At 32.3% G+C, this 27,821-nt stretch overlaps 5 protein-coding genes across 8 annotated transcripts in view; 3 read left to right on the top strand and 2 right to left on the bottom strand.

Annotated features, from left to right (window-relative positions):
* Positions 1-2,536: 2,536 nt before the first annotated feature.
* Y119C1B.12 (Conserved plasma membrane protein) lies at positions 2,537-3,815 on the bottom strand (the record flags this gene model as incomplete). Its single annotated transcript, NM_001377568.2, has 2 exons — positions 2,537-2,741; positions 3,559-3,815. The coding sequence occupies 2 exons, from the start codon at positions 3,813-3,815 to the stop codon at positions 2,582-2,584; spliced, it is 417 nt and encodes a 138-aa protein (NP_001364736.1). The 3' UTR covers positions 2,537-2,581.
* Positions 3,816-6,858: 3,043 nt separating this feature from the next.
* On the top strand, positions 6,859-8,090 carry nssp-3 (Neuropeptide-Like Protein). Its single transcript, NM_058982.2, has 3 exons — positions 6,859-6,970; positions 7,569-7,661; positions 7,896-8,090. The coding sequence occupies exons 1-3, from the start codon at positions 6,885-6,887 to the stop codon at positions 7,957-7,959; spliced, it is 243 nt and encodes an 80-aa protein (NP_491383.1). The 5' UTR covers positions 6,859-6,884; the 3' UTR covers positions 7,960-8,090.
* Positions 8,091-9,260: 1,170 nt separating this feature from the next.
* Positions 9,261-13,912, top strand: rnf-145 (RING finger protein 145 homolog). The gene is made up of 12 exons (NM_058981.7): positions 9,261-9,419; positions 9,522-9,744; positions 10,070-10,275; positions 10,431-10,560; positions 10,617-10,855; positions 10,903-11,084; positions 11,630-11,999; positions 12,055-12,245; positions 12,293-12,384; positions 12,884-13,143; positions 13,189-13,328; positions 13,672-13,912. The coding sequence occupies exons 1-12, from the start codon at positions 9,294-9,296 to the stop codon at positions 13,739-13,741; spliced, it is 2,229 nt and encodes a 742-aa protein (NP_491382.2). The 5' UTR covers positions 9,261-9,293; the 3' UTR covers positions 13,742-13,912.
* A 311-nt stretch (positions 13,913-14,223) lies between these two features.
* Positions 14,224-16,433, top strand: mrpl-19 (Large ribosomal subunit protein bL19m). The gene is made up of 6 exons (NM_058980.5): positions 14,224-14,362; positions 14,422-14,546; positions 14,595-14,729; positions 14,791-14,978; positions 15,670-15,878; positions 16,228-16,433. Exons 1-6 carry the CDS (start codon positions 14,226-14,228, stop codon positions 16,298-16,300), a joined length of 867 nt encoding a protein of 288 aa, NP_491381.1. The 5' UTR covers positions 14,224-14,225; the 3' UTR covers positions 16,301-16,433.
* The window catches only part of gcy-28 (Receptor-type guanylate cyclase gcy-28), a gene marked incomplete at both ends in the record, with an annotated part of 27,743 nt that continues 16,331 nt past the window's right edge, over positions 16,410-27,821 (bottom strand). For 2 of the 4 annotated variants that reach the window (NM_001262699.2, NM_001392156.1), the window contains 15 exons: positions 16,410-17,315; positions 17,768-17,866; positions 18,040-18,198; positions 18,445-18,682; positions 19,312-19,628; positions 20,133-20,288; positions 20,541-20,712; positions 20,781-20,925; positions 21,881-22,080; positions 22,451-22,780; positions 24,428-24,703; positions 24,759-24,878; positions 25,430-25,657; positions 26,141-26,342; positions 27,228-27,342. In NM_001262699.2, the coding sequence (NP_001249628.1) occupies positions 17,143-17,315; positions 17,768-17,866; positions 18,040-18,198; positions 18,445-18,682; positions 19,312-19,628; positions 20,133-20,288; positions 20,541-20,712; positions 20,781-20,925; positions 21,881-22,080; positions 22,451-22,780; positions 24,428-24,703; positions 24,759-24,878; positions 25,430-25,657; positions 26,141-26,342; positions 27,228-27,342 (2,930 nt within the window). Of the gene's footprint in view, positions 17,316-17,630; positions 17,867-18,039; positions 18,199-18,444; positions 18,683-19,311; positions 19,629-20,132; positions 20,289-20,540; positions 20,713-20,780; positions 20,926-21,880; positions 22,081-22,450; positions 22,781-23,527; positions 23,567-24,427; positions 24,704-24,758; positions 24,879-25,429; positions 25,658-26,140; positions 26,343-27,227; positions 27,343-27,821 lie in introns of those variants that run through there. The other 2 variants (NM_001026429.3, NM_001372632.3) reach the window with 2 other exon arrangements.

Below are 27,821 nucleotides of genomic sequence, written 5' to 3'. Positions count from 1 at the left end.
GGAGCTCACGGAGCCCATTGGAATCATAACATGTGGATATGGATGATGGTGGTGAACGAACATTTTCTGCATTCTTATGTTATCAACTCTGTTTTTCTTTTTTTTTTGCGGTATTTGTCATGACATTTTTCTTCTAAAACTTGCATCTCCAGTTTTTGAGGTGGAGTTCAGAAAATGTGAATTTTGTTTTAAGATATCAATAATATTCCCTTATGCTCAAACACAAAACTCAAAAAACTTCGAAGTCTCGCTAACCTGCTTGTTTAGATTCCGTTCAAAATGAGAACTAAAAAACCAATCAGCGATTTGATCTTCCCACTTTAAACCAATCAGACTAAGTGGGCGGAGATCTAATTGGTTCAAAAGTCGGTGTAGCTTCTCATTTTGGAGGAACTAGGTGGTTTATTAAACTTCAGACTAAAATGAGTACTTTAAAGAAAAATCCCACGTTCTCATACCTACCTGATACATTGACTGTCCGTGTCTACCTGGATGAATGATGCCCCAATCTTAGTCAGCCAGCTGCAGTGTCTCCTTTTACAAAATGGCTTTTTTTGCAGAAAAAAAGCACCCAGAAGATCGAATTTTATATCAAAAGTTCAAATTTCGACATATTTTTTAACAACTTCGGGGCGTCCGCTTTTTTAAATGTTGTGCCCGACATTATTTTGTGGAAAAAAACTTGTAATGCGAAATTCCAATATGTAGTCGGAGCCTATATATCTGACAGTCCAAAAACCTAATGAGCTAGACTCCTCCCATTTCATGGTTTTTAAAACATATTCCTGAAAACTCAGGAAACTCGAATTAGACTTTTTCAATTAAACTAAAAAACATTTAAGTCTTTCAATTTTATCGAAAAATTATTTTTGCAATAGATTTTTTAAAATGTACTTGAGAAATTGCCTGCCTGGTGCCTACCTAGCACCTGTGAACATTTGTTTCACAACTTACCTCGAGTTGGGATCAGATTTAACTTCTCTGATGTCGAATATGTTTTCTAGACCCCCTCCCTCTCATTTCTAAAAAATTTCAGTTGTAAATCAAAATCCAAAGGAAGCCCCAGTCATCTTGAATAACATGAAAACATATCACAGTCCTACGATTTCATGTCTAAATGTTTTCGAAAAAAAACATTTAGAAAAGGTCGCATTGACTGGGAAATCCTTTTGTCTCGTGTAACCGATCAGAGATTCCTTTTTTCTTTTTTCCTATGAATGGACGTAATGATAATTACGTTTTTTTCTTTGAGATGGCTTAATTACATTCAAAAAAAATGGAGAACCAGAAAACAATCGCACTTTACTCTTTTTGTTTCCTTGTCTATTTTTCTTGTTTACACAATATTGTACTAATTTCTCACTATTTCAAATTTACGTATAACAATCCATGCGCATTTTCATGACTACGTGCCTACCCAGGTCTCTCTGCCTAGGTGCCTATTTAGGTATGTGTCTGCCTAATTACCGAAAGTACCAAAAAACCAGCCCTCAACTTTTGTCATGAACTCCGGTGTTTGATGTTTTACGAATTTTTCTATTTCAACTAGCCTGCAGAAATTCAACTGAAAATTTCACTGGTAGGCACGCATGTAGGCAAAATGCAGGCAGAAGTAACTCAGTGGGTAATGAGGTATTTTAATACCTATAGCAGGCTTGAATAAAGACGATAGAATCTTTCAACTGCAACATATCCCTTTTCAAATTTTTTATTATTTCTTGTTGTCTATAACCATTATTCTACTTCCCAAATCAATTGAATTGGCTTTCCTACTTCACCAGATTTCCTCTCAGAAATTTGGAAGTTGGTTTTTTCTGATTTTTATTGAATTTTTCCAAAATCCTAGTTTTAGGAACCATCGTTTTCAAAGGCACATGTCGTTTTTCTCATTGGGTCTTGCCACGATCTCGTGCTAAAAATGTCAAATTTCATGAAATTGTTAATAAGAATTGGATATTGAAGTTTCAAATTTTAAACTGGGCAAATTTTAAACTTCAGATTGTGAAGTATTTTAGGAAAGGTTCTCCGATTCTTTTTCAAAAACATGACAAAAATCCAAAAATATTTCATCAGACACCTGTCAAAGTCCATTCATTTAATTCGTCATAAACTCGTTTAGCTATAACTGAATAATGTTGAAATGGCTGAGAGCGGTAGACAAAACTTGATTTATTCTTAATTTGAGTTCCCGTCGAAAGCAATACAACATTTTATTATTTTTCAAGTGGTTTCTTTGGGTTTTCCTAGCAACCGACATGGTGGGGCTTATATAAATAGTTGAACATTTCCAATTTTTGAAAATAACTTTTAAAAGGTAGATTTTGTCTGTTTCTATTTTGTGGTATTTTGGATTTATTTTGTGATTTTTAAAGCAATAAACTATTAACAGTTGCATTGAAAAATATGTTTCGACTAGCCACACCGTAAAAACGTTGTCACATCATTTCCTCTCGATGTTCAGCTCAGATCTGACCTGTTGAAGGAAAAATAAATTTGTCTCACCATTTTTCGCCTAAAAATCAACAGAAGAAACCGCTTTTTCAAACTTTTTTATACATTAAAGAAAATCGCCTAGAATATGTTAAGAACTTGTCCTGGCAACACAGCAAACTACCAACAATAAGATAGCAAACACAATCAATCCCAATATACAATATATGAATGATGTCCAGTAGAGCAGTTGGTCGCATTGATTATTTTTTGAGTATGCAGAGAATACAAATACATATCCAATTATTATTCTGAAAATGTTAATAATTATTGTTCATAATATCTTGTTGAGCCCACTTCGAGAAATTTCAAATTAGTTGATCGCACTCTGCCCTTTGACTTGTACATTCTACATATACAAGAATGACAATCTAAGAGAATCCCTTTTCCATGAAATTTCATTGTGACAACATCTTATCTCCTACCACTATTTGAAAACATTTTTATTAATTTTTTCCTACTATATACATAAACACCGTATATTCTCTATTAGTATTGCACCCCATTGTTCAAATTTGGCAGCTTTTATTTCGGTTGTAGTTTGTTTTATTCGAACAATTATTAAGTGACAAAATATTTCCTAGCTCTTTTTCTATAGATTCACAGTTGATAAATTATCTTCCAAATAAACCGAGGTACAACTTATTAAAGTTAAGTAGTTGGGTGTAATACTAATAGAAAATATACGGTAAGCAGTATTGTGAATGAGGGGAAATTGCCGGAAAAAAGTTCAAATAACTATTATGCCGTAAAAACAAACTAAATATACTGGACTCCGTTAACAAAAAAGCAACTGAAGTTATTAGCTTTTCTAGGCGTACGTGCCTTCTTCGTGGCCTTCCGCTTCAAAAATCTTCAAAATTATGATTGAATTGTGGGTGAAGCTGCTGTAAAATAGGCGGGTGGGCCTGCTGCGACCTATTGCCACATCTGATTGCGTGGGCTCAAGTGCTCAGGTAAACTATGCCACCCTCCCACTACTGGCTGAACATGCTACCCTTTTACCTGCTTGTCTATGACAAATTTCATTTTCCAAAGCATTCTCACTTAAAAATTAAATCAACATACGCAACAAACATTGCCAATCTGACAATAGTCAATGCCAAATTGAAAACCGTATAATTAATGTCAGTTTCAGTTCTGATACGGTTTCCAGATTTCTGATATTGAACCACTGCTTCCAAAATGAGTTGCAAGAATAGACCACTTGCTATACAAATGAGCCAAACTGGAATTCTTTCGTCAACCATGCAATTCCCAATACTCGAGATTCCAACATACAGCAAAAATGCTGGAAGCACCAGTTCAAGTAAAAGCAAGAGCATGATAATTGCTGAAAAACGGTTAATTTTCTGACTAGAACATACCCGAACGTTCCGAATTTTATAACGAGACTTCTCAGAAGAAAAAAATTAGAAAAATTAGGAAAATCATCCACGTTCTGGTAAATGTAGATGCCTAAATCGATTTTAAGAGCGCGGAATACATTTCTCAAATATGCAAAATAAAATTGTCGTTGAATAAAAATTAATTTTCCGACAGGTGCGAGGGTAAAAAGGTAAAGAGTACTTGTGTATTACATGCCCTCATATTTTAAATAATTAAATGTTCATTCATTTCTCCATTTAAACTAAACGAGATATACACTTTTCCTCTTTAGGCTTAGAAATGGTTATTTCCTAATTGTAAGCCTAAAATACCAAAAATATACTACACGGTTTTATTTTTTATAACTTAGCAATTACTTTTAAAACGAGGGCATGTAATACACAAGTACCAGAATAATTTACAATCAAAATAGACACATGCCACTGTCTCGGAGGATGTGGTTTATATACAATACAAGTGGGAGGAGAAACAATAAACCTAAGAATGTCGTGGGATGATTTGTTAATGATAACAGAACTCATTTTTGTAAATATCAATCTGTCAATAAACAACTTCGGGTCAGTTTTTGGCTATGCAAGCAAAAACCCACAAGCCCTACTCCCGTTTAAGAGTAGGTGGGAGGAAAAACGGGTTCTAATCTCTGAGCCTCTCAATATAACAAATACAGTGCTACACTATCTTAACAGAATTTTTGATGTCTCTCGATAAACAGAAACGGAAGAGATAGAAGCAAGGGTGGGGAACAATTTTTTTGAAAAATCAACAAATCTATAGAACTTTATCGTTGCAAAATTTCAATACTTGTCTAGTTAGATTCATTTGCATAATCAAATTAAATTTGATATTTTTTATTTTTGGCCGTAGAAATGGAGTATTCAAAAACCTTTAAATGTAAACACCTCCACACATTTTTTTAATGATTTTCAATTGAACTAGTGCCATTTTAAAGAACGATTTTACTGATAGTGAGCAAGTATTTCAATTTTTAATTTGGACATATTTTTCCTATAATCATCCGAAAGCTTCTGGGAGCCGCAACTCATTTTAAAATTAAGCAGAATTCAAAACTTGTGAGCTTTGAATATGGTGAAAGTAGTGCTCCCATAAAACTTTAAACTCCGTTGCTGGATAGTTTAGATTTACGAATTTTACGAACCTCATTTCATCTGTTTTTTAGGAAGTGAGGAAACAAAAAAATTCACGTGTGCTGATGATGCAGGTCGCCTTGAATACCGACAAGTCGACATTCAGGCATTTATGAGTTCCCATTCCTCCCATGTAGGATCAGAGTCACTGGCTCGAGCATCATTTTACTAATAGGTCACTTGCCACACAAATCATCCAAACTGGAATTCTCTGATTCACCTCACGATTTCCAACTTCCGCGATTCCAGTATACATGAAAAACAAGGGAACCACCAGAAAAACTAAGATCAAGGATATGATAACTGCTAAAATATATTTATTGTGGATATTTTACTTTTGTTGATGTCATTTTACGGCATTCTATCTTTCTCACAGAGCAGTAGACAAATGTATTTTTCTTGCAAAAAATTTTGCACCGAACATTTTTTTGTAGAAAACATGTCTTAAAAACGAATTTTTATGACTTATAGGCTAAACTCCTTCTCTTTTCTGGTCTTAAAGATGATTAATCTCCTCCTGCTATCATAAAAATTTAATGCTCACTTTGAGATAAATGCTCATTTTTTCTTGCGTCAACAAGTATTTAGTCTATAACTTGACTCATTCGGAGTTCTTTTTTACCTTTCATATAGCTTTTTTTATTTATAAGTTCAAATACATATAGAGGTATATTAAGACTAGATATTTGCTTAACTCTGGCTATTTATACCAAGGGATAGCTGATTTTTTTTGGTATAAATTTTTTAGACATTCAAAATTTGGAAATTTTTAGTCGCTGGTGCATATATATTTTTCCATTTGCTGAAAAATAGATTCTTATAAACCTTCCCGGGAAACAAACTGGAAAACAGAAAAACAAACAAATAATTTTTAATTAAAAATTTTTTGTTGGAATTTCAAAGTTCACTGAGTCCCGGAAAAATGGAAGTGCAAAAATTAATGTAAAACTATTTCGGGATTTTCTAATTTTTCTAATTATTTCCGAAAAATCAAAAAAATATATTCTTTGAGCGAAAACTAATTTCATGAATAACTTTTTTAACCTGCTAAAGCTTTACTTTCTATCTGACCGACCCTATAAATAAATGAATTATTAGTATAAAAAGATATTACTTGGTATCAATTATGCGGTACCAAATTGCAAATGCAAAAAAAAATAAATCGTGCAAATTTCGAAAATTTTCCTTTTTTCTTTTGCTTCATTTTCGATCAAAAAAAATTTATTTCTGAATCTTTTAAATTTTTGAAAAATTGATTTTTAAGGTAATTCGAATTTAAACTACCGAACTGAGCTAAGTCTTCCATTTTTGCCAGGCACGCCTTCATACCTGCCTGCCTGCATCAATAGGCACGGCATGTTCTGCCGACTCACATGACTCACATGTTCTAATAAAAACCTCCCAATTCCCAATCAGATCCGCCCACAAAAAAGGCGGAGCCAATGAACGTGACCGGAAACGCCCTCAGCATATTATTTTTCTGGAATAATTTTCTTGAAAATGTGACATATTTATTTTAATTGGAGTAAACATTTGCACATATGCGGCTTCTTCTCTTTCTCCTTTCATCGGCTCCTCGTCCGTTTTTGGTTTCAAAATCTCATTTCATTAGGATCTCCACACACATGCTAAGGCTCCAGCTTTTCTTGAAGATTCTCTTTTTTGAATAAATAAAATACACAAAAGGGTTTTTACTTAATTGTATTTATTTTTGTTCTTCTTATTTCTCTGTCTTTTTCAGTTTCCATTTTTCTAAAAATTCTTCGACTGACATCATTTACTATTTAATTTTCTTGTGCAAAATTAATTTTTCTCACAAAAATGTTTTTTGCAGAAAATTTTGGTAACTTTTTCACAACAATGCGTCTTTTGGTGATAATCATCCTTGTTGCATTTTTCCTCTGCACAACTGCCGAGTTAATGGAGAAACGGAGTTCAATGGGAGGGTGAGTAGTTAGCTTGTCAGGAGCTTCAAAATTAGTGTAATTATCACTCATTTTTTTAAAGTTTTTCATGTAAGTTTGACTAGTGTAATGTCAACTCCAAAAATGTTTAGATTTTTCAAGTTTTTGGTAAGTTGCCAAACTTTCTAAAAACGTGGATTTTTGAGTATTTACAAACATTTCTGCATATTTGAACCCTTACAATTTGAATGTTCAAATACAAGCAATTGAAAATTAAAAATGCTAGAAAAATTGATTGGGGAAAACTGGTTGTGAGTTTTTTTTTAACTTTTTGACTGTAACAAAAAATTTTCGAGCAAATTTAAAAAAATACATTTTGGTCAGGGGAGGCGGCAAGTTTGCCGAATTTGTCGAATTCGTTTCTTGCCGAGCTCATCAAGTTTTCTGAATTTGCCTAACTCGGCAAATTTTGGAATTTGCCGAACACCCCTGATTTAGGTATTTTAGTTTTAGGTTTTACATGAGCAACTTTCTCGCAGCTCTTTAAATAAATAAGCGTATAAATGTGTTTCCTTTCTGGCTATCTAAAAAAGAAATGATTGAAACAGTAGAAATTTTTTTTGAATTTGCAATTTTTCAGATCAGCGTTTGGAGGTATCGACCGTATCCCACTCTCCTATTTGCGCAAATATTATCGACAAAAAACAATGAAAAGAGATGATAATGAATTGCTGTGAGTTTAAAACTTTTTGATTTTTTCTATACCGCAAAAAATAATTGATGGCCGAGTTTTCTCATTTTCATGGGTTTCAAAAATTTTTAAAGAAAAAATCCAAAAACTCGGCCACCGGTTTTTTCACGGTCACTTAGCAGAAGAGGATCTGCTAAAGTAGATAGAGTAGTGTTAAAATTAAAATTTCACTGACTTGTTAAAAAATTGGAGGCTCGGTAAAAATATAATTTTCAGAGACTTCTCCCCACAAAACTCTCAATTGGGATACCGTTCGATCTCCTTTTGGCCACTTTACTAACAACTGACATCAACTGATTATTTAGTGATAAATGGAAAAAAAAAGAAATGTTTTATTTGTTTTTTGTCGCCACCGCCGTCGATACTCATCATACATAAGAGAGAATTAAATGAATGAAGGAACTTATTTTTGTTGAAATTTCGAAAGGGAAATAATGTTTGATTATTGATAACTATTGTTTATTATTTCAATTTCTTATCTATCTATGAAATCAGGCTTTTCCTACACTCTATAACGCCACCCAGGAATCGGTTCAAAGTGCGCAATTATTATCAGTAGTTTTGAAATTTTATCATTCACTCTAGGCTACACTAAACCATTTTCAGCCCTTAGTTTTCACGCACTTGATAAAAAAAAATTACTGGTAGTAGGATCTCATTTTTTTAATGGCAGAATGTCTCCAGTTCTACCTGTTCCAGACTATAAGTGATTTTTTCAAAATAGGCGCACACATTCACCTGCATGCCTGCCTGAACTCAGTATGCAGATATATAATTTTCCCACTTCATTTAATTTATTGAAAAAATGTTTTTCAATGGATTTTTCTCTCCTTTCAATTCCTCTGGATTTTCTTTCAAAGCTATTTGTTTAGGGGTTTTTCATGAAAAAATTAAACTTTTTAATCTGAAACATTTTTTTGATCAAAGCTCAGAATTAATATTTGCACATTGCAGATTTTGATTGTAGGTACAGTCAGGAAACTAAAATGTTTAAATCGTATCTTTTTCGCTTTTCGACCATGTACTGTAATTTATTATTTTTCCATTATAACATTTAATAAAAAACCAAACATATGGTAGTTACAGTACCCATGCCCTTTTCAAGATTTTATATTGTAAAATAATATCGATTAAAAAAAATAAATGTTTGTTATATCGCCCAAGTTTGTGCGTAGAATTAATTTCTATTTTTCTCCCAAGTTTTACGGAATATAACTTTTCAATACAACAACCGCATAAGTGATCGGTCACTTTCAAATGTCCAAACTCCCAAACAAAAACCGATTCCCGGTACTCAAACAATCTAGCAGATCACATTTTGAACTGCTAACCCGTTTGTTGTTTTGCTAAAAGAGAACATTTGATGACGAGAGACACGGGGTATTAAGGAGACAATAGACATACCGAGACACTTCTCTTTCCTCACACTCTCTCGCATTCTCTCAGTTATTTCCCTGCTCTTCGTATCTTTTTTTGTATTTTTTGTAGGTTTTCTGATTGATTTCCCGAATTTTTCAGCCAACTTTCGTATATTTTTCAGTCATGAATTCCTAATATTTTTGGCAATACTAATTTATCGATTTTCAGCGCAAAAATTCCGTCAAACAACTAAGAATGGAGGGAGTGATGGAGAATGTGGGTGGTTTGATGCAGAATATACGGAGAAGACATATGAGTATTACGGAAATGACTGAAGAATCTGTACGTCTTGGTGTGGCACAAATGGATACTGGTTTTAAAGTAAGATTTCAATTTCAAAAAGTACCTTAAAATAGGAACACTTCGGAAAATTTTAAATAAAAATTTAAAATCGTTTGAGAAAAAAATGTAACAATTTTCCAGAAAATCAAGGAAATGTCAATAATGGTATTGGAGACGGGCCTACGCCTACCGGGACTCTTATTCATTGAATTACTTTGGAGATATCAAGGATTCTCATTTGAAGATATTTCTGATGATATGATGAAACAAACTCCACTTTCATATTTTGACATTCCAACTATGCTGGATTTCGTGCATCGACGGAATTTTGATCATCACGCCGCAATCATTTTGAGTTATTTTGGTATGTTTTTTGATGTTGCAGTTTTTATTTTGTTTTAGTTCAGTATTTGCAAAAAGCTCTTCAAAGCTTAAAGTTTAGAACATCAGTGTTCTAGAGTGGTTCTGTCAAAATATATTTGAAAGAGCCAAAAAAACCAATTATTTTTTAGTAGAATTCTCTCTAAAACACTCTGGATTTTTCAAAATTTCAGTGAACATTTTGGCGAATTATCAAATGTCCAAATCCAAAAAAAAAAAGTTTGGTTATTTTTTGCGGTAATTTTTAACGTTTTCCAATATCTCTCATATACCCAACCTTCTCATACCAAAATTTTCCAATTTTTCAGTGATCTTCATTAGTTTGATGTTTCTAACACTTCCACTAAGCCGTCTCATTCGAATGTATTCTCATTTTCTGTCGGTATTCCTTTTTGGAGTTGCATACAAACTCTCTGCAATCTATGTGGATTTGGAAATGAAAACTGGAGAGGAAGAGTTGAAATTGGATGGTCTTATCAAATTGGAACGACATGGTTTTCACTTTTTGGCTCAGGTATGTTTTCAGAATTGTCACTGCAAGTTTTTAACTAAAAATTTTTATCTGGCTGGATTTTCCAAAATCTTCGGGTTTACAATTATTGGTTACAAACAAAAATTGCCTCATAGTTCCAGCTTTCCACTCTTTTGATTAAGCCAATGGGATTTCAGATGCTCCTAGTAGTGCTTCAGTCCATGTTGCTCGAAGTAGACGGTGAGCCGTGGCGAGTTGCCTTGCCAGTTTTTGCGCTTCCGATTGTTGCAAGAATGTGTGGATGTCCAATGGATAAACTCAAAAATGGTAAATTCATGTTTATTTTCCGATTCTGAATATGGAAAAGACTGACTAATTTTCAGCCCATAACTATGCTTGTACTGGTACCATGATCTTCATTGCCACGTACATGTTGTATCGTGCACCATCTCTGATAAAGTCAACGAAAACTGCTCTCAGACAGATCAAAGCAGTGTTTATGGTTCATGGATTGGCTGATGGAGTTGCAGTTTTGTGGAGAAAACTTCGAATTCTAGAGTTGCTCACTTTCACGTGGATCACCATGTTCTTGATGGTTCTTTATGTTGAACTTATTGATAAGGTAACTCAAATTGTCTTTTCAATGAATTGTACAATAAAATCTTTCAGGGACGTACATGGTCAGAAGTTGGTCGAATTCTTTTGACTGGTGTTGCAGAGACAACAAATACTCCGATTACTTTGGCGGCTCTCGCTGTTTCAGTTTCATACGTGTGTAAATGGATTGCAGATTTGACGAAGTTGATCACTGGGGGAACGAGAAGTCATGGACATGTACTTGCACATTCTGGGTAGGTATGAAATTAGGTCCAGGCACAATAGTGCCTACGTCTAAGCTTTCGTTCTTTTTTTAAAAACTTTTAACTCAAGGCACTAAGCAGTATCATTACTTTATTAATTGCAATTTTTGGGTTACAAAATTTTGAGAATCTATCCAAAAAATGCGAAGCCAACATCTACCAAGGTTTGCGCAATCGTTCAACTTTAACAGCTTATATATCAGTTGTGGCTTGTTTTATACAAAAATTTCCAATTGGCAAAACCTTTCTTATTTCTTTTTCTATATCTTTGTAGTTGATCTTTTTTAATATCTACAAAATGAGCCGAGATATAGCGACAAAAACTGACTAGTGAGTGTAAATAAAAATATTTCAAAAAAACTTTTGAAAAGTTTTACTAATTTGATCATTTGGGCATGTGGTTTTTAACAATATTCCTACTGGCGCTATTTCACCTTTAAAAATCACATTTCTAAAAGGTAAGGTCACCTCCGAGACAGATAGAAAATAATAAACTTCAAATCGCTCCTACAACTAACTATATGAATACTTTTCAGATACACCGAAGCAGTCTCAGTTGTGATATTGTGCATTCAAACAGGATTCCTCGGAATGCAAGTTGAACAGAAAACGATTCTCCTTGCACTCGTTCTCTACATCGTCATCTCTGCCCTCCTTCAGTCACTTTTCGAGATTATAGAAGTCGTTCTTCTGAATCTTCCATCCTCACCAACTGCCTCAAGAGCCAGACATGCTAGATGCATTTGTATTGCTCTATTACTGGTAGTTATTCCATTCTTCACCACAAAAACCATGTTGGCACTTCTTCCAATTGATATCTATACTGCTATTATCATAGCTAACAGTGCGACGGTCACCGCTCGTGCAATTGGTGTCATTCTAAAGTATATCGTGTTAATTGTGGAGGTAGGTTAGAAAATCTAGACAATAAAGATTTTAAAAAATTATGAATAATTTCCAGACAAAATCCGAAGAGCCATGGGAAGGAATTGATGATTTAACTTATTACATTGACTGTGCCAATAAAGGAATCGAGTTGCTCGCCGCAAAAGTTGTCATGGTATTTGGTTGTATGCAAGTCGTGAAAGTTGGTTTCAGTTTTGCCACATTTGCCATATTGTTGTTCCATGTCATTGTCAACATTTATAAGAGGTTTTTTTCAAAATTCAATATCTAATTTACCCAAAGTTTTTTCACAGATTGGAGCACACTGTGAGCTTTATCAAAAACAGAAATGCTGCAGTCAAGAATATAAATCGACTTTCAAAAGCGGACGTTGTTCAACTTAGAGGTAAGTATTAATGGGATTTTGTAAGCTTTTCAGGCCTAGGCTTAAATGGTAATTTTTGCGGTTCCACCGAGGCCTGTTAAAAGGATTGAGCCGGGTGTTCCACAGCTCAGTCCCTGATGGCCTCGAGTTCGATATATCGACTCCAAAAAGTTTTTTTTTTCAAAACCATGGATTCAAACGTTAATTTTAATTTTTTGACAATTTTCAAGCATTTTTTTGCATTGTTTTGAAGCCGAAATAATATTTTTGAAATTCTTATGAATTGTAGTGAATAAGGATTTTTCGCATAAAAATCATTAAAAACCATAGAAAACAAAACAAGAAAAAACTAAAAACAATTGAAAACGTTTGCATTTATAATTTCGCCGCCAATACCTACCGAGACCCAACGTTTGGGGGCGGAGTGATTTCACTTGGTCGTGGAGCGCGCTTGCATCTCAATTTCAAAAGGGGCACATTTTTCTGCGTTCTTATAATATTTCAACTTTCTATTGTTCAGAAAGAGAAGATGTTTGCGCGATTTGCTTTATCGAAATGAAAGAAGAAGCCCGAATCACGCCGTGCAAACATTATTTCCATGGACCTTGTCTTCGGAAATGGCTTGCTGTCAAGATGGTCTGCCCACTGTGCTACACGTACATGAAAGAGGATGATTTCGACAGTAAATCATCATCCTCGGGCACATTGAACGAAGTACAACAGAACGAAGAAGGTGCTGCAGTCGAAGAGAATCCAGAGAATCCTGAAGAACAGCCAGAGGTATTTAGTCGAGATGGGAGACCCAATCATATTGTCGAATTTCAGGCACCAAATGCGGAGAGAGCTCCCGGAGATATGTTTGATTGGGATGATCTATTCGGTTTCCGTGCGGAACGTGAAACTCGAAATCGAAATGAGCAAAGGATTCATGGGGCAAGAGATATGTGGCCTCTTCTCGTTGATAAGTAGGTGTTGGATTTAATTCAGCGTATTCATACGGTAGCCGGTCTCGACACGACCATTGGAAAGAGAGTGCGCCTTTAAGGAGTACTGTAGTCGCAATATTCTTCGATTTTTTTCTGGTTTGTAAATGGTTTTAAAAAACTATGAAAAATCAAAAAAAGTTATGTTACTGTACTTTTTAAAGGCACACACACTATTTTCCATTCAATAATATTCTGTCGTGTCGAGACCGGGTATCGTATTTTTCGTCAAAATTGCAAAGTTTTGCATCTGAGCAATATTTTTTTCTTCAAACTCCACCTGTCTTGAGAAAACTTTTCCTTAAACAAGTTTTTATTTTTGCAGTGACGCCTACGAGAGTGATTCGGATGCTGGTTCGGAGGAGTTGGTCATAGAGGAAGAAAATAATAATTAAACTTTTAAAAAATTGTTCATTATATTAATCTTATTCCAAATGTGCACACGCGGGTTGTGTACACGGGAAATTGCACGTGTATATAATATATTGTTTAAATTGCCGGCATTTGCTCAATACTTGCTCGGGTTTTCACTTTCAATGCCAATAAATTGAATTTTTTACACCATTTACTATGTTTTTGGGGTTTTAAAGAGCAATTTTCACTCGTTCTTCGATAAAATCAACGAATTTATCTTTTTTCGTTTGAATATAGCAGAAACTATGACATTTTGAGGAAAAAAACCTTATTTGATTAAATAATATTAAATAATTATTTCTGCCGAGTACGGTGTACAAGTCCGCAAGCACCATCACGTCAACCTGCAGACTAAGATTTTTACTTTTTTTTTGGAAAATGTTTCTTTTTTAATCAATTTAAAATAACTTTCCCAGTGTTTTTCTTACATTTTCACTGAAATTATATTTTTATAAAATTTTAGATATGTTCCGCCCTGCTGCACGCGAGGTCGTCAAGCTTCCCGTTCGATATTTCTCCTGTAAATCAGAACCAACAAGAGCGGCACCGGTCACGAAAAAGACATCCCGAGAAGAAATCGCCGGTTTAATTCCAGCTTTTCCGTAAGAAAGCATAATTTGCTATGTTTTATTGTACCCAAATGCATATATTCCTGTTTCAGAGAAATCTACCCAGACTTTCTCCAATCCCCTGTCTGGAATCGTCGGAATGCGCTGAAAGAGGAACTTGAGCGGCAAGATATGCTGGAGAGACGAATGAATATCGATATTCCAGAGTTTTATGTTGGTTAGTCGTTTGAATTTTAATTTCCTTCTAGAAATATTCATTTTTCAGGCTCAATTGTTGCCGTCACGTCTTCTGACAAAAATCTGGGATCCAAAGAACATCGATTTGTTGGAATTTGTATTCGTCGCGAAAAAGAAGGACTTCTCCATCAATTTACGCTTAGAAATACTATCGAAAATATTGGTGAATTTCATATTTTTGAGGATTTCTTCTGAGAAAATAATTTAACCTTTTAATTTTTCAGGAGTGGAAGTTGTCTACGATCTTTACAATCCAACAATCAAGAAAATTGAAACTCTGAAACTGGAAAAACGTCTTGATAACGATTTGAGCTATTTGGTTGATGCTCTTCCAGAATATTCCACTTTTGATTTTCATATGGAACCACAGGCACATCCAGCAGGAACCCCTATTCCAGTTAATGAGTGTAAAGTAAGGATTTTAAAGAGAAAAAACAAGCCATTTTTGCGGATATTCAAAATTAAAAAAAAATTTAAAAATTGCAAAAATTTAACAAACTGTATTTTTTTTTCAAATTTCTGTAAATTATTGAAGAAAACAAAATTTTTAATAGAATACTGCTTCAATATACCGAATATAACTGCTAAAAAATTTTAATTATTTTTTTTTCAATTATATTCGGTATTTTTTTACTTTTCCAATTTTCAAAAAATCAAAACTCAAAAAAAAATTTCACGGTTTTTTACAAATTAAAACTAGAGTTTTGAATTTCTTGTTGAAAATCTTTTAAAAAATGCGAATTCGAGTTTTCTTTAAACTTTCTAAAAAATTTTTGAATTTTTTATAACTTTTACACTCAAAAAAGATCGACGAGAAGAAAAACTCAAAGTTTTGCCATTTTTTAAACTTGTGTCTAAAAATTCCAGAAAAACAAAAAAATAATAATTTTAATCACTTTTAGCTGATTTTGTTTCCAAATTCATAATGAAATTGCACATTTTTTGAAATTTCTCCGGAAAATGTGAACATCAATTTTTTAAAACTACATTTTAATACAATAATGCACTAAGAATGCACCGTTTTTTCCAGTTCAATTAAGAAATTTGATATACATTCAAAACGAAATCTAAATTAAATCAATTTTCATTATTTTTGTTTGCAGGTAAAACTAAAGACTCCACCATGGACACGTCGCTGGGAAGTTGCAAGTGTACGTGGAATTGAAGACACGTGGACTCAAGCGACTCCGTGGTTCAAACGAAAGCTTCATAAGACGATTGTCAATGATTATGAGAAATATGATCTCATTGCTGACTACAGAACATCATCTACAAAAGAACAGGAGGTGTTTGTACAGAAACAAATGCAAAAGTTCGTTTTTTTTGGAAATTTGAAAAATTGAACAGCAAATCCAAATCTCTTTTCAAATTATTTTTTAAAACTAAAATTTCAAAAAAAACTTGATCAAAAACTGCGTTGAGCGTTGAAAGAGTACTGTAGTTTTCAACACAAACCAAATATTAAAGTTGCAAAAAAAAAGTTTTAATAAATTGTTTCATATGAAAAATTTGTAGAATATATTTTTTATACAATTTTTCGTTTAAATACCGGTAAAAAAACCAAAATATGGATTATTTCTGCGACAACGAATTGTTGGCAACTACAGTAACCCTTGAAGGCGCATGCTATTTCGCGATTCAATAAAAACAAAATTTTCCAGGTTCGAGAAGGAACGCCACGCTGCCGGTTTGACTCGTCGACGAATTCTAAAAAGTGCAGCAGCTTATAAATAATTATTTTTGTTATAACTAAATGATGTTTTTTTTAGGATTAGTAAGTTGCTTGTTCCTCCAGTTTCGATAAATCTTGTTTTTTCTATATTGTAATTTGTTTCAAGAATAAAAAATCGATAAAATTTATCGAATCAATTGGAAATTTGAGGTGGGAAAGAAACAATGTTTGGGGGAAGGGGAAAAAAGTTGGAAAAATGGAAGAAAAAAAAACAGAAAATGGCAACCGATGATTTTCTCACGGGAAACAGAACACAATGGGCGACAAAAAAAAGTGGGTGAGTCGATCAAATTTTTTCAGTGAGACGAAAAAAAACGAGAGAAAACGGATAGATTTTTGGTGTTTTTAGCAACAAAAAAAGAGCAAAAAAAACCGGAAAATTAGATAAAACAGATCTAGAAAATGTTGAAATGGAATGTTTGACCAAAAAAACAAATGGGTGGTAGTACAGTGGCACCAGGACGAGATGGAGATGGTTACCCAGCCAGAGCCCGTCCTGGCGCCACTGTACAATTTCCATGGATTTCCACACAAAATCTTCGAATTCCCTGTGACTTGTACTTACTCTCTCTCTCTTCTAACAGTTGATTTTCTATGCGAGACGCAGCAGCAGCAGCAGAAAAAGGGAGAAAATGAAACGCTAATAAAACAAATTTCAGACGAAAGAAAAAAAAGAACATGAATTGTTTTGTGGAATACCTGATACACATATAAGAAGATGAACCCGCTAGAACAAGAAGAAGGTGGTGGTGATTGTGAAGCAGCGAAATTTAAACAAAAAAAAGTGAAACCATATAATAAAATTATATATAATAAGTAGTAGATGATAATGAATGTAGAACTACTATGCAAATTCTTCGCCAAAATCGGGAATCTCAACGTCTTTGTAACCTCGTAACCAATAAGTAGTCTGCATTCCTTTGCCTTTCATCTCAACTGAACCTCGTAGTTCGAGTTTAAAGCCCGCTTCTTGCATCAGAATATCGTACGTTTGTTGTGACACGTGGATTTTGAGAGCTGCAAAAATTTGGTTTTTTTGTGGCTTTTTAAAATTTATTATTTCGAATTTTTTTCTGAAAAAAATAAGTTTTTTTTGCTTTAAGAGATGACAAAAATAGACCATAATGATCTATCATGTAATGTAATGAATACAACAGTTTAAAAAAAATTACAAAATTGTTTTCTTTTTTTCATTTTTTTTCATTTTTCCATCAAGAAAACTTGATAACCCAGAATAAATTAGTTAAAACTTCAAAATTGGTCTTTACATCTTTTTTTGATGAAAACTGTTTGATAATTTAGCAAACAGTGTTTTTTTGTTTTTTTTTATTTCTAGTTAAATTCGGTAACCATTTTTTTGCCTTCAAATTCAATTGATTCTTTTTCGTTTTTCAGAAAATCCAACTCAATTTTATTTTTAAAAACCTTAAATTTGTAAATTTTATATAACGAAAAATTCCAAAACATACGTAATCCATTGCTTTCCATTCGACTCGAAGTGTTCACAGTATCTCCGAAAAGACAGTATCGAGGCATTTTTGAACCTACGACTCCTGCCACAACGGATCCTGAAATTATAATATAAATATAAATAAGCAGTTTAAAGATTTGAAAAACTTTTTTTTTCAATATTTCAGCACATTCCTAGAAACAGTATTTTTTTAAGGCTTTAAAATTCCCAATTCTGTGGAATTTTCCATTCATGGCGGCACGCAGTTGAAAAAACTACAAAATTTCTCACCTGAATGCATTCCGATACGAAGTTTGAGCTGTTCATGAGGTCGATGTCGAATCACAAAATTCTTAACTTTATGCAATAATGATAGTGACATTTGAGCTATTTGATTAGCATGATCATCTCGTCGTTCTGGTAATCCAGATACTACCATGTATGCATCACCTGAAAATTTGACATTTTAAAGCTACTTTTGAAAATTAAGCTTCAGGAAAATATTAATTACTCAAACAATAACGACATTTTTTTCTAATTTTTAATTTTTTTAAACTTTACTTTAGTTCAAATATGAGAACTTTAAAGTTTTCAGGCAACAGAATTGTGGCAAAAAAAAAAATAAAAATCACTTTTTTTTAGCCTTTCTCGGTCAGTTGTAACACTTTTTTTAAAGCAACCTTAAGAAAATCTTACCAATAGTCTCAACTTTATATACTTTGAAATTGTCTACAACTCCATCAAATGCCAAATATAAATCATTGAGTAATGTGACCACTTGCATTGGTGTTGATTGTGATGATAGTGATGTGAATCCGACAATATCAGAAAAGTAGATAGTTACACAATCATACGATTCAGCTTGAACAGCTCGTCCAGCAATTAAAGTGTCGGCGATTGCAGGTGGAAGAAGTTGATGAAGAAGTTCTTCTACCTGGAAAATTGTGGTTTTTCCCCTAATTCACCGAAGCTGTAAATATTTTTCGAAATCTTAGATTTTGAATTAACTAAAACTTTTAAAAAAATTTCAGAAATTTTTTTCAAATTATTTCAGATTATCGTATTACGGTAACTGTTTCAAAATGCAAATCTAATGCGGAACTGGGAAAATTTTTAATTTTTTTTCGTTAATTAAAATTTTAAACAAATTTTTGAAAATTTTTTAGAATTGATCAAACAATTTTTAAATAACCATTTTTCACAACTTCTACACAATAAAATCTCGGATTCGGTAGATTTTTTGAACCAAAATTTAAAGAAATTATTTTAATTTTCTATAAAATATTCTTGGAAAGTAAAAAACATTTTACTCGTCAAATTGATCAAAAAGCTAAATTCGGTAGATTTTTTAGTTTAAATTTTTGAAAAAAATAACTTTGATATAATATTGATTGTCGTAATACGGTTTTCTAATTGTTTCGAAAAATTCAAAAAAGAATTTTTTTGGTTGCGTCGACTTTTTTAAGGAGCTTGCTGTGAATTTTACAACAAATTAAAAATCTATAATTTTCATATTATTTAAAATAAATTTGAACTTTCTTAAAAAACAAAAAAAACTGTTACCTTTTTCTTTTCCGCCAAATATTCTTGCGTGCGTTCCTCAACAAGACCTTCCAAATTATTAGCATATTGTTCCATTCTTTTGAGTAAATTATCCACAAGATTCGATGTTTCATTATCTCGATTCAAACTTCGAACCGCTTTTCGAACAGATGATACTTCAGGCCGTTCATGTGGATCTTCAGACCAACATGCAACCATTAATGATAATAATGTATCATTTAATGCATCATCACCTTCACCTTCACCAGTTTCTGATACCCACGGTCGAAGTGGTTCTTGATCTTCTGATACTGGTTTTCGTACCCGTTGCACTATTTCTGAAATGACAAGAATTTACTTTTGGGGGTTTCAGAATTTCAGCGAAAGCAAAATCAGGGCTGTCGTTTTTTCGATTTTTTAAAAATTAGCTTAAAATTTTGATATTTTTTTCATCTAATTTTTCAAATTAGATTTAAAAAAAATTATATTTTATGGTTAATTTTCTGAACTTTTTTTTTTGATTTTACGGAAAACCCAAAAACGGAAATTTGTCGTTTTTCGGTTTTCCAAAAAAACTAAAAACAGACAGGCCTGATTCTGAATATCGAGTTTCGATTTTTTAGTTAAATAAATTCAAAATGTTCCTAAATTCGAATTTAATAAAAAAATTTAATTCTCAAAATTTACTTTTTGTGAAAATTAAAATAAAAATATTTTTTCGATATAAAAATTTTCTTTATAATTTCCTTTAAACCATCATAACATCTTTTCGAACAAACAAAAATGTTTTAACCGTTGTGAAAAGTTTTTAAAAAAATTTCTAAATTAAAGAAAAAACGAACCATTCGGTGATAAATCCTCATTCTCCAATGCGAAAACTCCCTTCCGGAACATCATTTCATGCAAAATAATTGCAAATGAATAGATATCACCCTTCTGGGTTCCCATTGGTGGAGCATTCGAATCTCGGAGCAATTCTGGAGCCGTCCACAGCATTTCTGGAAAAACAAGCATTTTTGGAATTTTCATAATACCGTATATATTAGTATCTATAGCGTATCTATTAGTGCTGCATGCAGCACTAATTTCCAGACCTTCTTTTTATGTAGCACTATTAGAGACTGCAGTACTACTGGATATGCAGCACTAATAGAGAATATACGGTATCTACAGTTTTCTGATTAAAAAAAAAACTATATAATTTACTTTTTGACTGTATGAAAAAAAATTTAAAAAAGTCGAATACTCACTTTTATAATACGCGTGCTCTCCAATTTCTTCCAAATTAATTTCTTCTAAACAATGAAGCCTGTGAAGTCCGAAATCGGTGACTTTCAGCACAAATCGACTGTCAACGACACAATTCGATGATTTCAGACGTCCGTGAGATCGAATTTCACTATTGTGCAGGAAGAATAGACCCTGAATTAGGAGAAAATTAGAAATATAGAGAAAATTCTAAAAATGTTTTTAAAAAACTAATTACTCACCTTAACCAAATCGTGAAGTAGTGAGTACTTCATCAGTTTGTCCAATTCGATTTTTTCATTTTCCAATATATCTTCCAATGAACCTTTCGGACAGTATTCAGTTACTACACAATAATGTGGAAAATCGATACATGCTCCGGTGAATCTGAACACAGGATTTGAAAAAAAGATTTAGGATAAAAAAGCGAGTCGTAATCAGGACTGGGACTTTTTTGATTTTATGCTTTTATTACCGTTACAGAGAGTGTAGATAGTTAGAGAGTGCCAGACATCCGGGACCCAATGGGGCGGGGCGCGCGGAAGAGACGATTTTGTGTCGATTTACGAAATGATGACAACGAGGAAAATTTCGTAAATCGACACAAAATCGTCTCTTCCGCGCGCCCCGCCCCATTGGGTCCCGGATGTCTGGCACTCTCTAACTATCTACACTCTCTGTACCGGTAATAGGTATTTTGACGAAAAATTGATTTTTTGGTTTTTAGACCAAAAAAAAAACAAAACATTTTTCCGTTTTCTAGTATTTTGAAAATTAATTCAAGCAACAAAAATTCGGTTTTTTGGTCCCATTTACCGAAAAAAAACCCCAAAAATGTATAGAATTTCTTTAAATTTTTTCAATGATTTTTTTCAATTTTGCAAAAAAAATATATATTGGCCAGTTATTTTCAAGTTAGGTTTTCATATTTTTGAGAAAAAAATTCTGGGAATTTAAAAAAGATGTTTAAAATTATAAAACAATCAAAAAACGCAAAATTGAGCGAAATTACAAAAAAAATCAGCCGATGGAAAATTCTCAGTAAAACATTTTATTTTACTAATTTGAAACAAATATCCAAGAAAAATGGATTTTTTAAAATTCTATAGTTGAAAAAAGGCAAGCTTTAAAATTTTTTTGATATACACTTTAAGTTAACCAAATTTCAAAAATTTGTAAAAAAATTTAAAGTTGAATCACCGACCCAGGATCACCGCCAGGCAGTGTACCTGAATCCCAGATCCGCAGTGCATAGCACTTGAAGAACGGATCGTCCTTTAATCCTTTTTTTTTTTTAACATCAAATTTATTGAATTTTAGTAATTAATTTTTATAAATATACCTCGTAATATGATCATGTTGAAGATCCTTCATCTTTTTTAATTCCATCAATTGAGCACGTGATAAATCAAGACGTGGATACTTCTTTGGATCTATATTCAACTTCTTGATCGCCACAACAACTCCCTTGAATATTGCCGTTTTCGTGTATATTTGCGTATTATTTTGAGCAATTGTTTCCACTGATCCACCACTTCCACTCTGAAAAAAAGGATTTCCTCTTAAAAATTCAAAATTGTACCTAATTTTATGGTCTCGAAAAATTTAGATCTACATTTAGAGTTAAAATATCGTTCAAATTTTTTTATTGCAGTTTCCAGAGAAATTTATCATTTCCACAACACACCAGATCTGAAAATTTTTTTCGTGTTAGCTTTTTTGCAAAAATTGATTTTTTGCTTTTCTTGAAAAACGTTTAGAAAAGTTTCTCTGGAAATTGCAATAAAAAATGCAGAAAAATTGTAATTTTTCAAGAAAACGTTTTTTTTTAATTTTTGGCAATACATTTTCGTTTTTTTTTTCGAGAAACCAATTCTCAGTTTAACTTTTTCTAACTTTTCTAAATACTCACCTTGAATGAAACCATTCCAAAGCTGAGTTTTCGATTTTTCAAGCTCAAACTTTTCTTTGCACCATTCTCCGGATCTTCTTCATTACTATTCTTTTTCCTCGTCGCTTCTGATGATGGTGATGATACTCTCCGATCATTTAATGGAAGTCTGAATTGAACTTCATTAATCGGTGAACAATCTCCATTTTCCGCTTTTTGAAGCGAATTCGGTGTGAGTCCTCCGTTCTTTTGTGATTCAGATGGTGGTGTGCTCTTTTTTCGCGTGAAAATGCTCAACTTTCGATCAATCATCGCTGAGATTTTACGAGTTGTTCCCGAGCTGGACGATCTCTGAAACTGGAATAGATTTAGATGAGGGTTCTGGATATTTTTTAAAGGATTTTTGATGATGCAATAAGGAATTGGAACGGAAGTATGAAACTTTTCAATTAATATGTTCCTTTCCTAATTCCTTCCAAAACTTTGTTCACATCATTCAAATTCAAAAATGCCAGATAAAAAAGCACAGTCAGCACATTAGTTAATCACTTTGAGACAGTTTGAACTTAAAAATCATATCACAAATCTATATAAATTATTTTAATATGCGATAGGTTAAGGGGGGAAGCATACTAGCTTTAAAACTCTATCCTAATAATATATATATATATAGTATACCTATTATGCAGTTCGACGTGCGATTATTATACATTCGTCGGGAAAAATCGACGAACGTATAATAAGAAAGCTAGAGTCTAGAAACCAAGGATCGTTTTTGGATGGGTGTGTAGATAGGTGCAAATGACATTTATAGAGCAGAACAAAAAACATTTAGCTGAAGCCAAAGCGTGGCAGGAATGAGACAGTTATTGTGAAATTTTGCGTCAAAAAAAAGATACGGTGTCTGGTCTCGACGCGACAAATTTTTATTAATTTCACTTTTTGCCAAAAAAAACCCAAAAAATAGCTTTTGCAAAGCTTTGAACTATCTACATAGGCTGTGTGTGTGTGTGTGTGTGTGTGTGATAAGTGCAGGCATCGAGAGAGACAGAGGTGTGAATATATACAAGGGGAAACAAATAATTTGGAGAAACCTACCAGACGAAATCTGATTGGAATCAAACTGTCCTCGTCGAACTGCAATATTTGTGTGGTGGTGGAAGAGAGAGGGCAAAAAAAAAACAAAAAAAACACGGGGACGGGGAGTTTCGAGATAAAAAGGGGAAAGTTCGCAATTTTTTTGAGCAAATTCTTTTTAAAAAATTTCTCAGCACAATACCGAAAGTGTTAGAATTCACAAAATGACAAACTCGTATTATTAGTCAATTGACAACACTTAAAAATAATTATTTTAAATTAAAAAATAAAAATTTTATGCTAAACTACTGCCTGCTACTGTACCTTAAGATTTTTTCTCGTCTCAAATAATCTAGGTTTTTGGTTTTTTAAGGTTTAAAAAACATTCTCCATATACAGAATATAACCGTAAGTTTTTAAAAAAATTTTCTAAAAAATTTTAATGATTTTTTTAAAATTTTGCAAACAAAAGGCCTGAATTATTTTTGACATTGCTGCGTTTTCCGGCTATATTAATCGTTTTTTCTTGTTTTTTCTCTTTTTATGATATTAAACTTAATTTTTCTAATTATAAGATATTTTTTCGTCAAAAAATTAAGATTGATATTAGAGCGAATTTTCGGCCAATCTCGGAATTTAAAATTTTTCGCGAAGAAATATCTGAAAATTAAAAAAAAAATTTTAAATCAATAATAAAAGAGGAAAAATGCAGAAACCAAAAAATATCAGAGCCTTTCAGTTGCGCGGGAATTCAAAAAAAAATTCGGACTTGTATTTTTGTATTTTTTTTAAATAAAAAATCATTAAAAATTTTCAAAAATTTGATAAAAAGTTTTTTAATTATATTTTGGTATATCGAGACTGGATTATTTCATTTTCACTTAAAAAAGAAAAAAGAGCACATAAGACAAACACGCGCACCTTGTCCGAATTCACTGACGACCTCGATGTGGATCTTAATAATGGATCAGATTCAGGTAGATAATCGTTATGATTTTTCCTTTTCTTCGCCTTCTTCTTTTCATTCTTCTTTTGACTCTCTTCACCATCCAGCTCTTCCCATCGAATCTTCCAGCTCATCGCGGCGAGCTCTTGTTCAAGTTTGTAGCGACGCCAGAAGAAGATGAATAGACCGACAAGGACGAGAATTAGGAGGAATGAACCCATTAGAAGATAGACATGAAGTGGATAACCCTGCTAAGATTTTTCATTTTGAACATATATTACGGATAAATGGATATAGTGTACTCACCGGACACTTGCTCTTATCGTAACCACATATAGGTAGATCTGTTGGAGGTTTTCCGCCAACCCAATGCAGTTGTCCCACAGTTTTTAGTTGATTTGATGCTCCACTGTAGTAGGCTACTTCCTGAAAAAAAGATATTTGAGAAAAATTCAAAATTCAAAAAAAAATTTCGTTCGATTTTTTAAATTTAAAATGCATTTTCATTTTAATTTTTTTCAAAAAATATACACAATTAAAGTAGAGGATTTTTGGTTTTTTGATTTTTCGAACCAACAAAAAAATTTTTTCATGAATGTCATTATTTAGTTGGTATGTTGAAAAAATCGAAAATTTTTTGTTTTTTGGTTTTTTGGACAATTTCGATTTTTGTTTTTTGGTAAAAAATTTTTTACCTCAAATAAATTCTTAAAAATTCTGTTTTTTTTCCGGCAAGCACTTTCAAGCACTATCTAAGTGGTTTTTCGGTTTTCAAAAAAAAATTATTTTGCGATCGAACAAACATTTTCTTTATTAATTTTTGATTCAAAAATTGGGATTATCATATTGAAACTATCAACTTTTACGGTCCCAAAAAAATTCCAATTTCGTTTTTCCAAAAGATCGAGAATTTTTTTTTCCAGTTTTTCAAATTTTTTGTATCATCATTTTTTCAATTTTTTACAAAAAATGCTCACCACAAATCTATTCTGAACGGGATCCAAATCGAGTAGAGAATAATCCGAATACCTATCACCATTGTGATCAATCGATACATTTCCAGTAATTCCGACAAATGTTCGTCCCCACATTCGTGACGTGATATTATGTCCATTTCGTGGATCAAGACCTGATTGAATTGTCTCATTTAGAGCAATGGCATAGAGAAGAACCGCATCGTAAAATGCACTGATGAAATTGTTCATCTGAAATTTTAAGAGGTTTATAAGGTGGGAATAGGGGGAAAATTAAATGTAATTTGGGACAAATTATTCAAATTTTTGAATTGATTAGTCGTAGTCGTAGTGAGCCCTAAATTCTTCAAAAAACAATTGTTTAAAAATTAAATTCTGAAATTAATTTTACTTAATTGTAGTTCTATTTGCATGTCCAGAAAAGGAAAAAGTTATCAATTTTTCATAGGTTTTCGTTGAAAATACATTTATTTATTTATTGAAAAAATTATTTCAAAAAATCGATGAAAATTCCACATCAATAAAAGTGAGTATCTACAGTACGCTTTTAAAGGCGCACAGGTTGCATTAAAACGAAATTATCGTGGCGAGACCGGGTACCGTAAACATCGGTTGAAATCGTGGCGAGACCCACTCAGTATAAAATATTTACGAATTTCCGATGCAAAAACTATTCATTTTTTCATTTGATTTTAATATATGATATATGCTCACCTCATAATCTTTTCCGGTGATATTCGTATAATTATATTTTTGATCTGCTCGTTCTTTGACTCGAAGTTCAAAATTCTTATATTCATCCAAATCGGATCGTCTCAATGAAATTGTTTTCAATGCTCGATATGCTTCTTTTGCTTTCTCGTTCTCCTCATTATTCGTGTCATTTGCTCGAATCCATGGTTGTTCGGCGTGTGATCTGGAAATTCGTTTTGGGGTTTTTTGAGTAATTTTCGAATAAAAAATTAAATTTTTTGGAAGAAAAATCAGAAGAGTAATGAGCAAACACCTATATAAAAATTGATAACTCTACCCAGGCTTTAGCTTTAAAAACATTTCGACAAAAATAAATTTTTGGTCCAAAAAACCCAGCAAAAACCGGTTTCAAAAATGTAAATTTCAAAAAGAAATCGAAACTTTAATTTTTTTGGCATTTTGCATTTAATTTTCAATTATTTTCCCATATTTAAAATATTTACTTTTTTTAAAAATATTTTTTTAATATTTACAATTGAAACTTTTATCCAGGGGTTTTAATTTTAAAAAATTGCAAAAATGCATATTTTTATAAAAAATTTTAAAAAAGCCGTTTTTAGAAATTCTAAAATATTTTTATTTTTTAATTCGAATTTTTTCTCTGGTCTAAAATTCAAACCAGAATCTTTTTTTCTTAGTCGAAAATAATCGTTCTAAAAATTAGCGAGAAATTTTTTTTCAAATTCAAATTTTCAATTTTAAAGGCAATTTCTCAGCCACTTCTAGCAAAATCAGGTTACTGTAAGTTTCATCAAATTTCCAAAAAATAAATTTTTCCTCTATTTTCGAATCGTGAGAAACCGGATATCAATCCAACAAAAACTAACATTTCTTTCTCACGTGCCAAACTACAAGAGTTTTCATTTTTTGATTTTTTTTTAAATTTTGATTTTCTGTTTGCTAGAATCGAATATTTATTTACATCCTATTCAATTGGAAACGAAATATTTTCATTCTCCATTCGTATACAAAAATCAGAGAAACCCGATACTAGTAAAAAGAATAGAAAAACAACTTTTTTTCGTCGGAATGAAAAAAAACGACTCACCCCGTTGAAACATCGATATTAATGAATACATATTCACCACTTGTCGCCATTCCAAGATCATGAGCAGCCAACATTATTTCACGTACAGTATCCGGTGATGCACATAGGATAATCACTGAAAATTAGACAGAGAATTAGAAAAATTCAACAAATTTCAGTATTTTTTGTTGTGAAAATTTAAATTTGGAGTGCTGAAATGTGTATAAAACTACCAAATTTCATAATGCAACTTTCTGAAAATTTTGCAAAAACAAGTTATGGCGGTTTAAAGTTTTGAAAAAAAAAGGCGTATTTTCAACTAAAATTTCAAATTTTGCCAATTTGGCACAGTCAGAACTTATGGCTTTTTAAAAAACGTTATTCTTATTTTCCAATCACGATAATTAAATCGTATATAAATAATATATTTTATTGCATATATTGGCACATTATTACGTGTTAATTCGTTGATTTTTTAAGTAGATGAATGCTCAAATATGATACATTTTTGTGCACCATGTACCTAACAATAGGTCAATGAAAGAATATGGTACGTAAAAAATTATCAAATTATGCATTAAAAAAGTTTTAAAAATCTACTTCGGTAAGTTCTGA

This window comes from Caenorhabditis elegans, chromosome I, assembly GCF_000002985.6.
Source record: "Caenorhabditis elegans chromosome I".
Taxonomy (NCBI): domain Eukaryota; kingdom Metazoa; phylum Nematoda; class Chromadorea; order Rhabditida; family Rhabditidae; genus Caenorhabditis; species Caenorhabditis elegans.
Note: the sequence above shows the minus strand (reverse complement) of the source record. Positions and strands in the feature narration are given on the sequence as shown.

What these genes read in the sequence shown, in the direction of transcription:
- rnf-145 (NM_058981.7), top strand. Translation starts at nt 9,294, where the DNA reads ATGGAGGGAGTGATGGAGAATGTGGGTGGTTTGATGCAGAATATACGG. An exon ending in AATCATTTTGAGTTATTTTG is followed by an intron (nt 9,745 to 10,069) that starts GTATGTTTTTTG and finishes CCAATTTTTCAG; the next exon opens with TGATCTTCATTAGTTTGATG. An exon ending in GGACGTTGTTCAACTTAGAG is followed by an intron (nt 12,385 to 12,883) that starts GTAAGTATTAAT and finishes TCTATTGTTCAG; the next exon opens with AAAGAGAAGATGTTTGCGCG.
- mrpl-19 (NM_058980.5), top strand. Translation starts at nt 14,226, where the DNA reads ATGTTCCGCCCTGCTGCACGCGAGGTCGTCAAGCTTCCCGTTCGATAT. An exon ending in GGTTTAATTCCAGCTTTTCC is followed by an intron (nt 14,363 to 14,421) that starts GTAAGAAAGCAT and finishes TTCCTGTTTCAG; the next exon opens with AGAAATCTACCCAGACTTTC. An exon ending in TATTCCAGAGTTTTATGTTG is followed by an intron (nt 14,547 to 14,594) that starts GTTAGTCGTTTG and finishes TTCATTTTTCAG; the next exon opens with GCTCAATTGTTGCCGTCACG.
- nssp-3 (NM_058982.2), top strand. Translation starts at nt 6,885, where the DNA reads ATGCGTCTTTTGGTGATAATCATCCTTGTTGCATTTTTCCTCTGCACA. An exon ending in AAACGGAGTTCAATGGGAGG is followed by an intron (nt 6,971 to 7,568) that starts GTGAGTAGTTAG and finishes GCAATTTTTCAG; the next exon opens with ATCAGCGTTTGGAGGTATCG. An exon ending in AGAGATGATAATGAATTGCT is followed by an intron (nt 7,662 to 7,895) that starts GTGAGTTTAAAA and finishes TATAATTTTCAG; the next exon opens with AGACTTCTCCCCACAAAACT.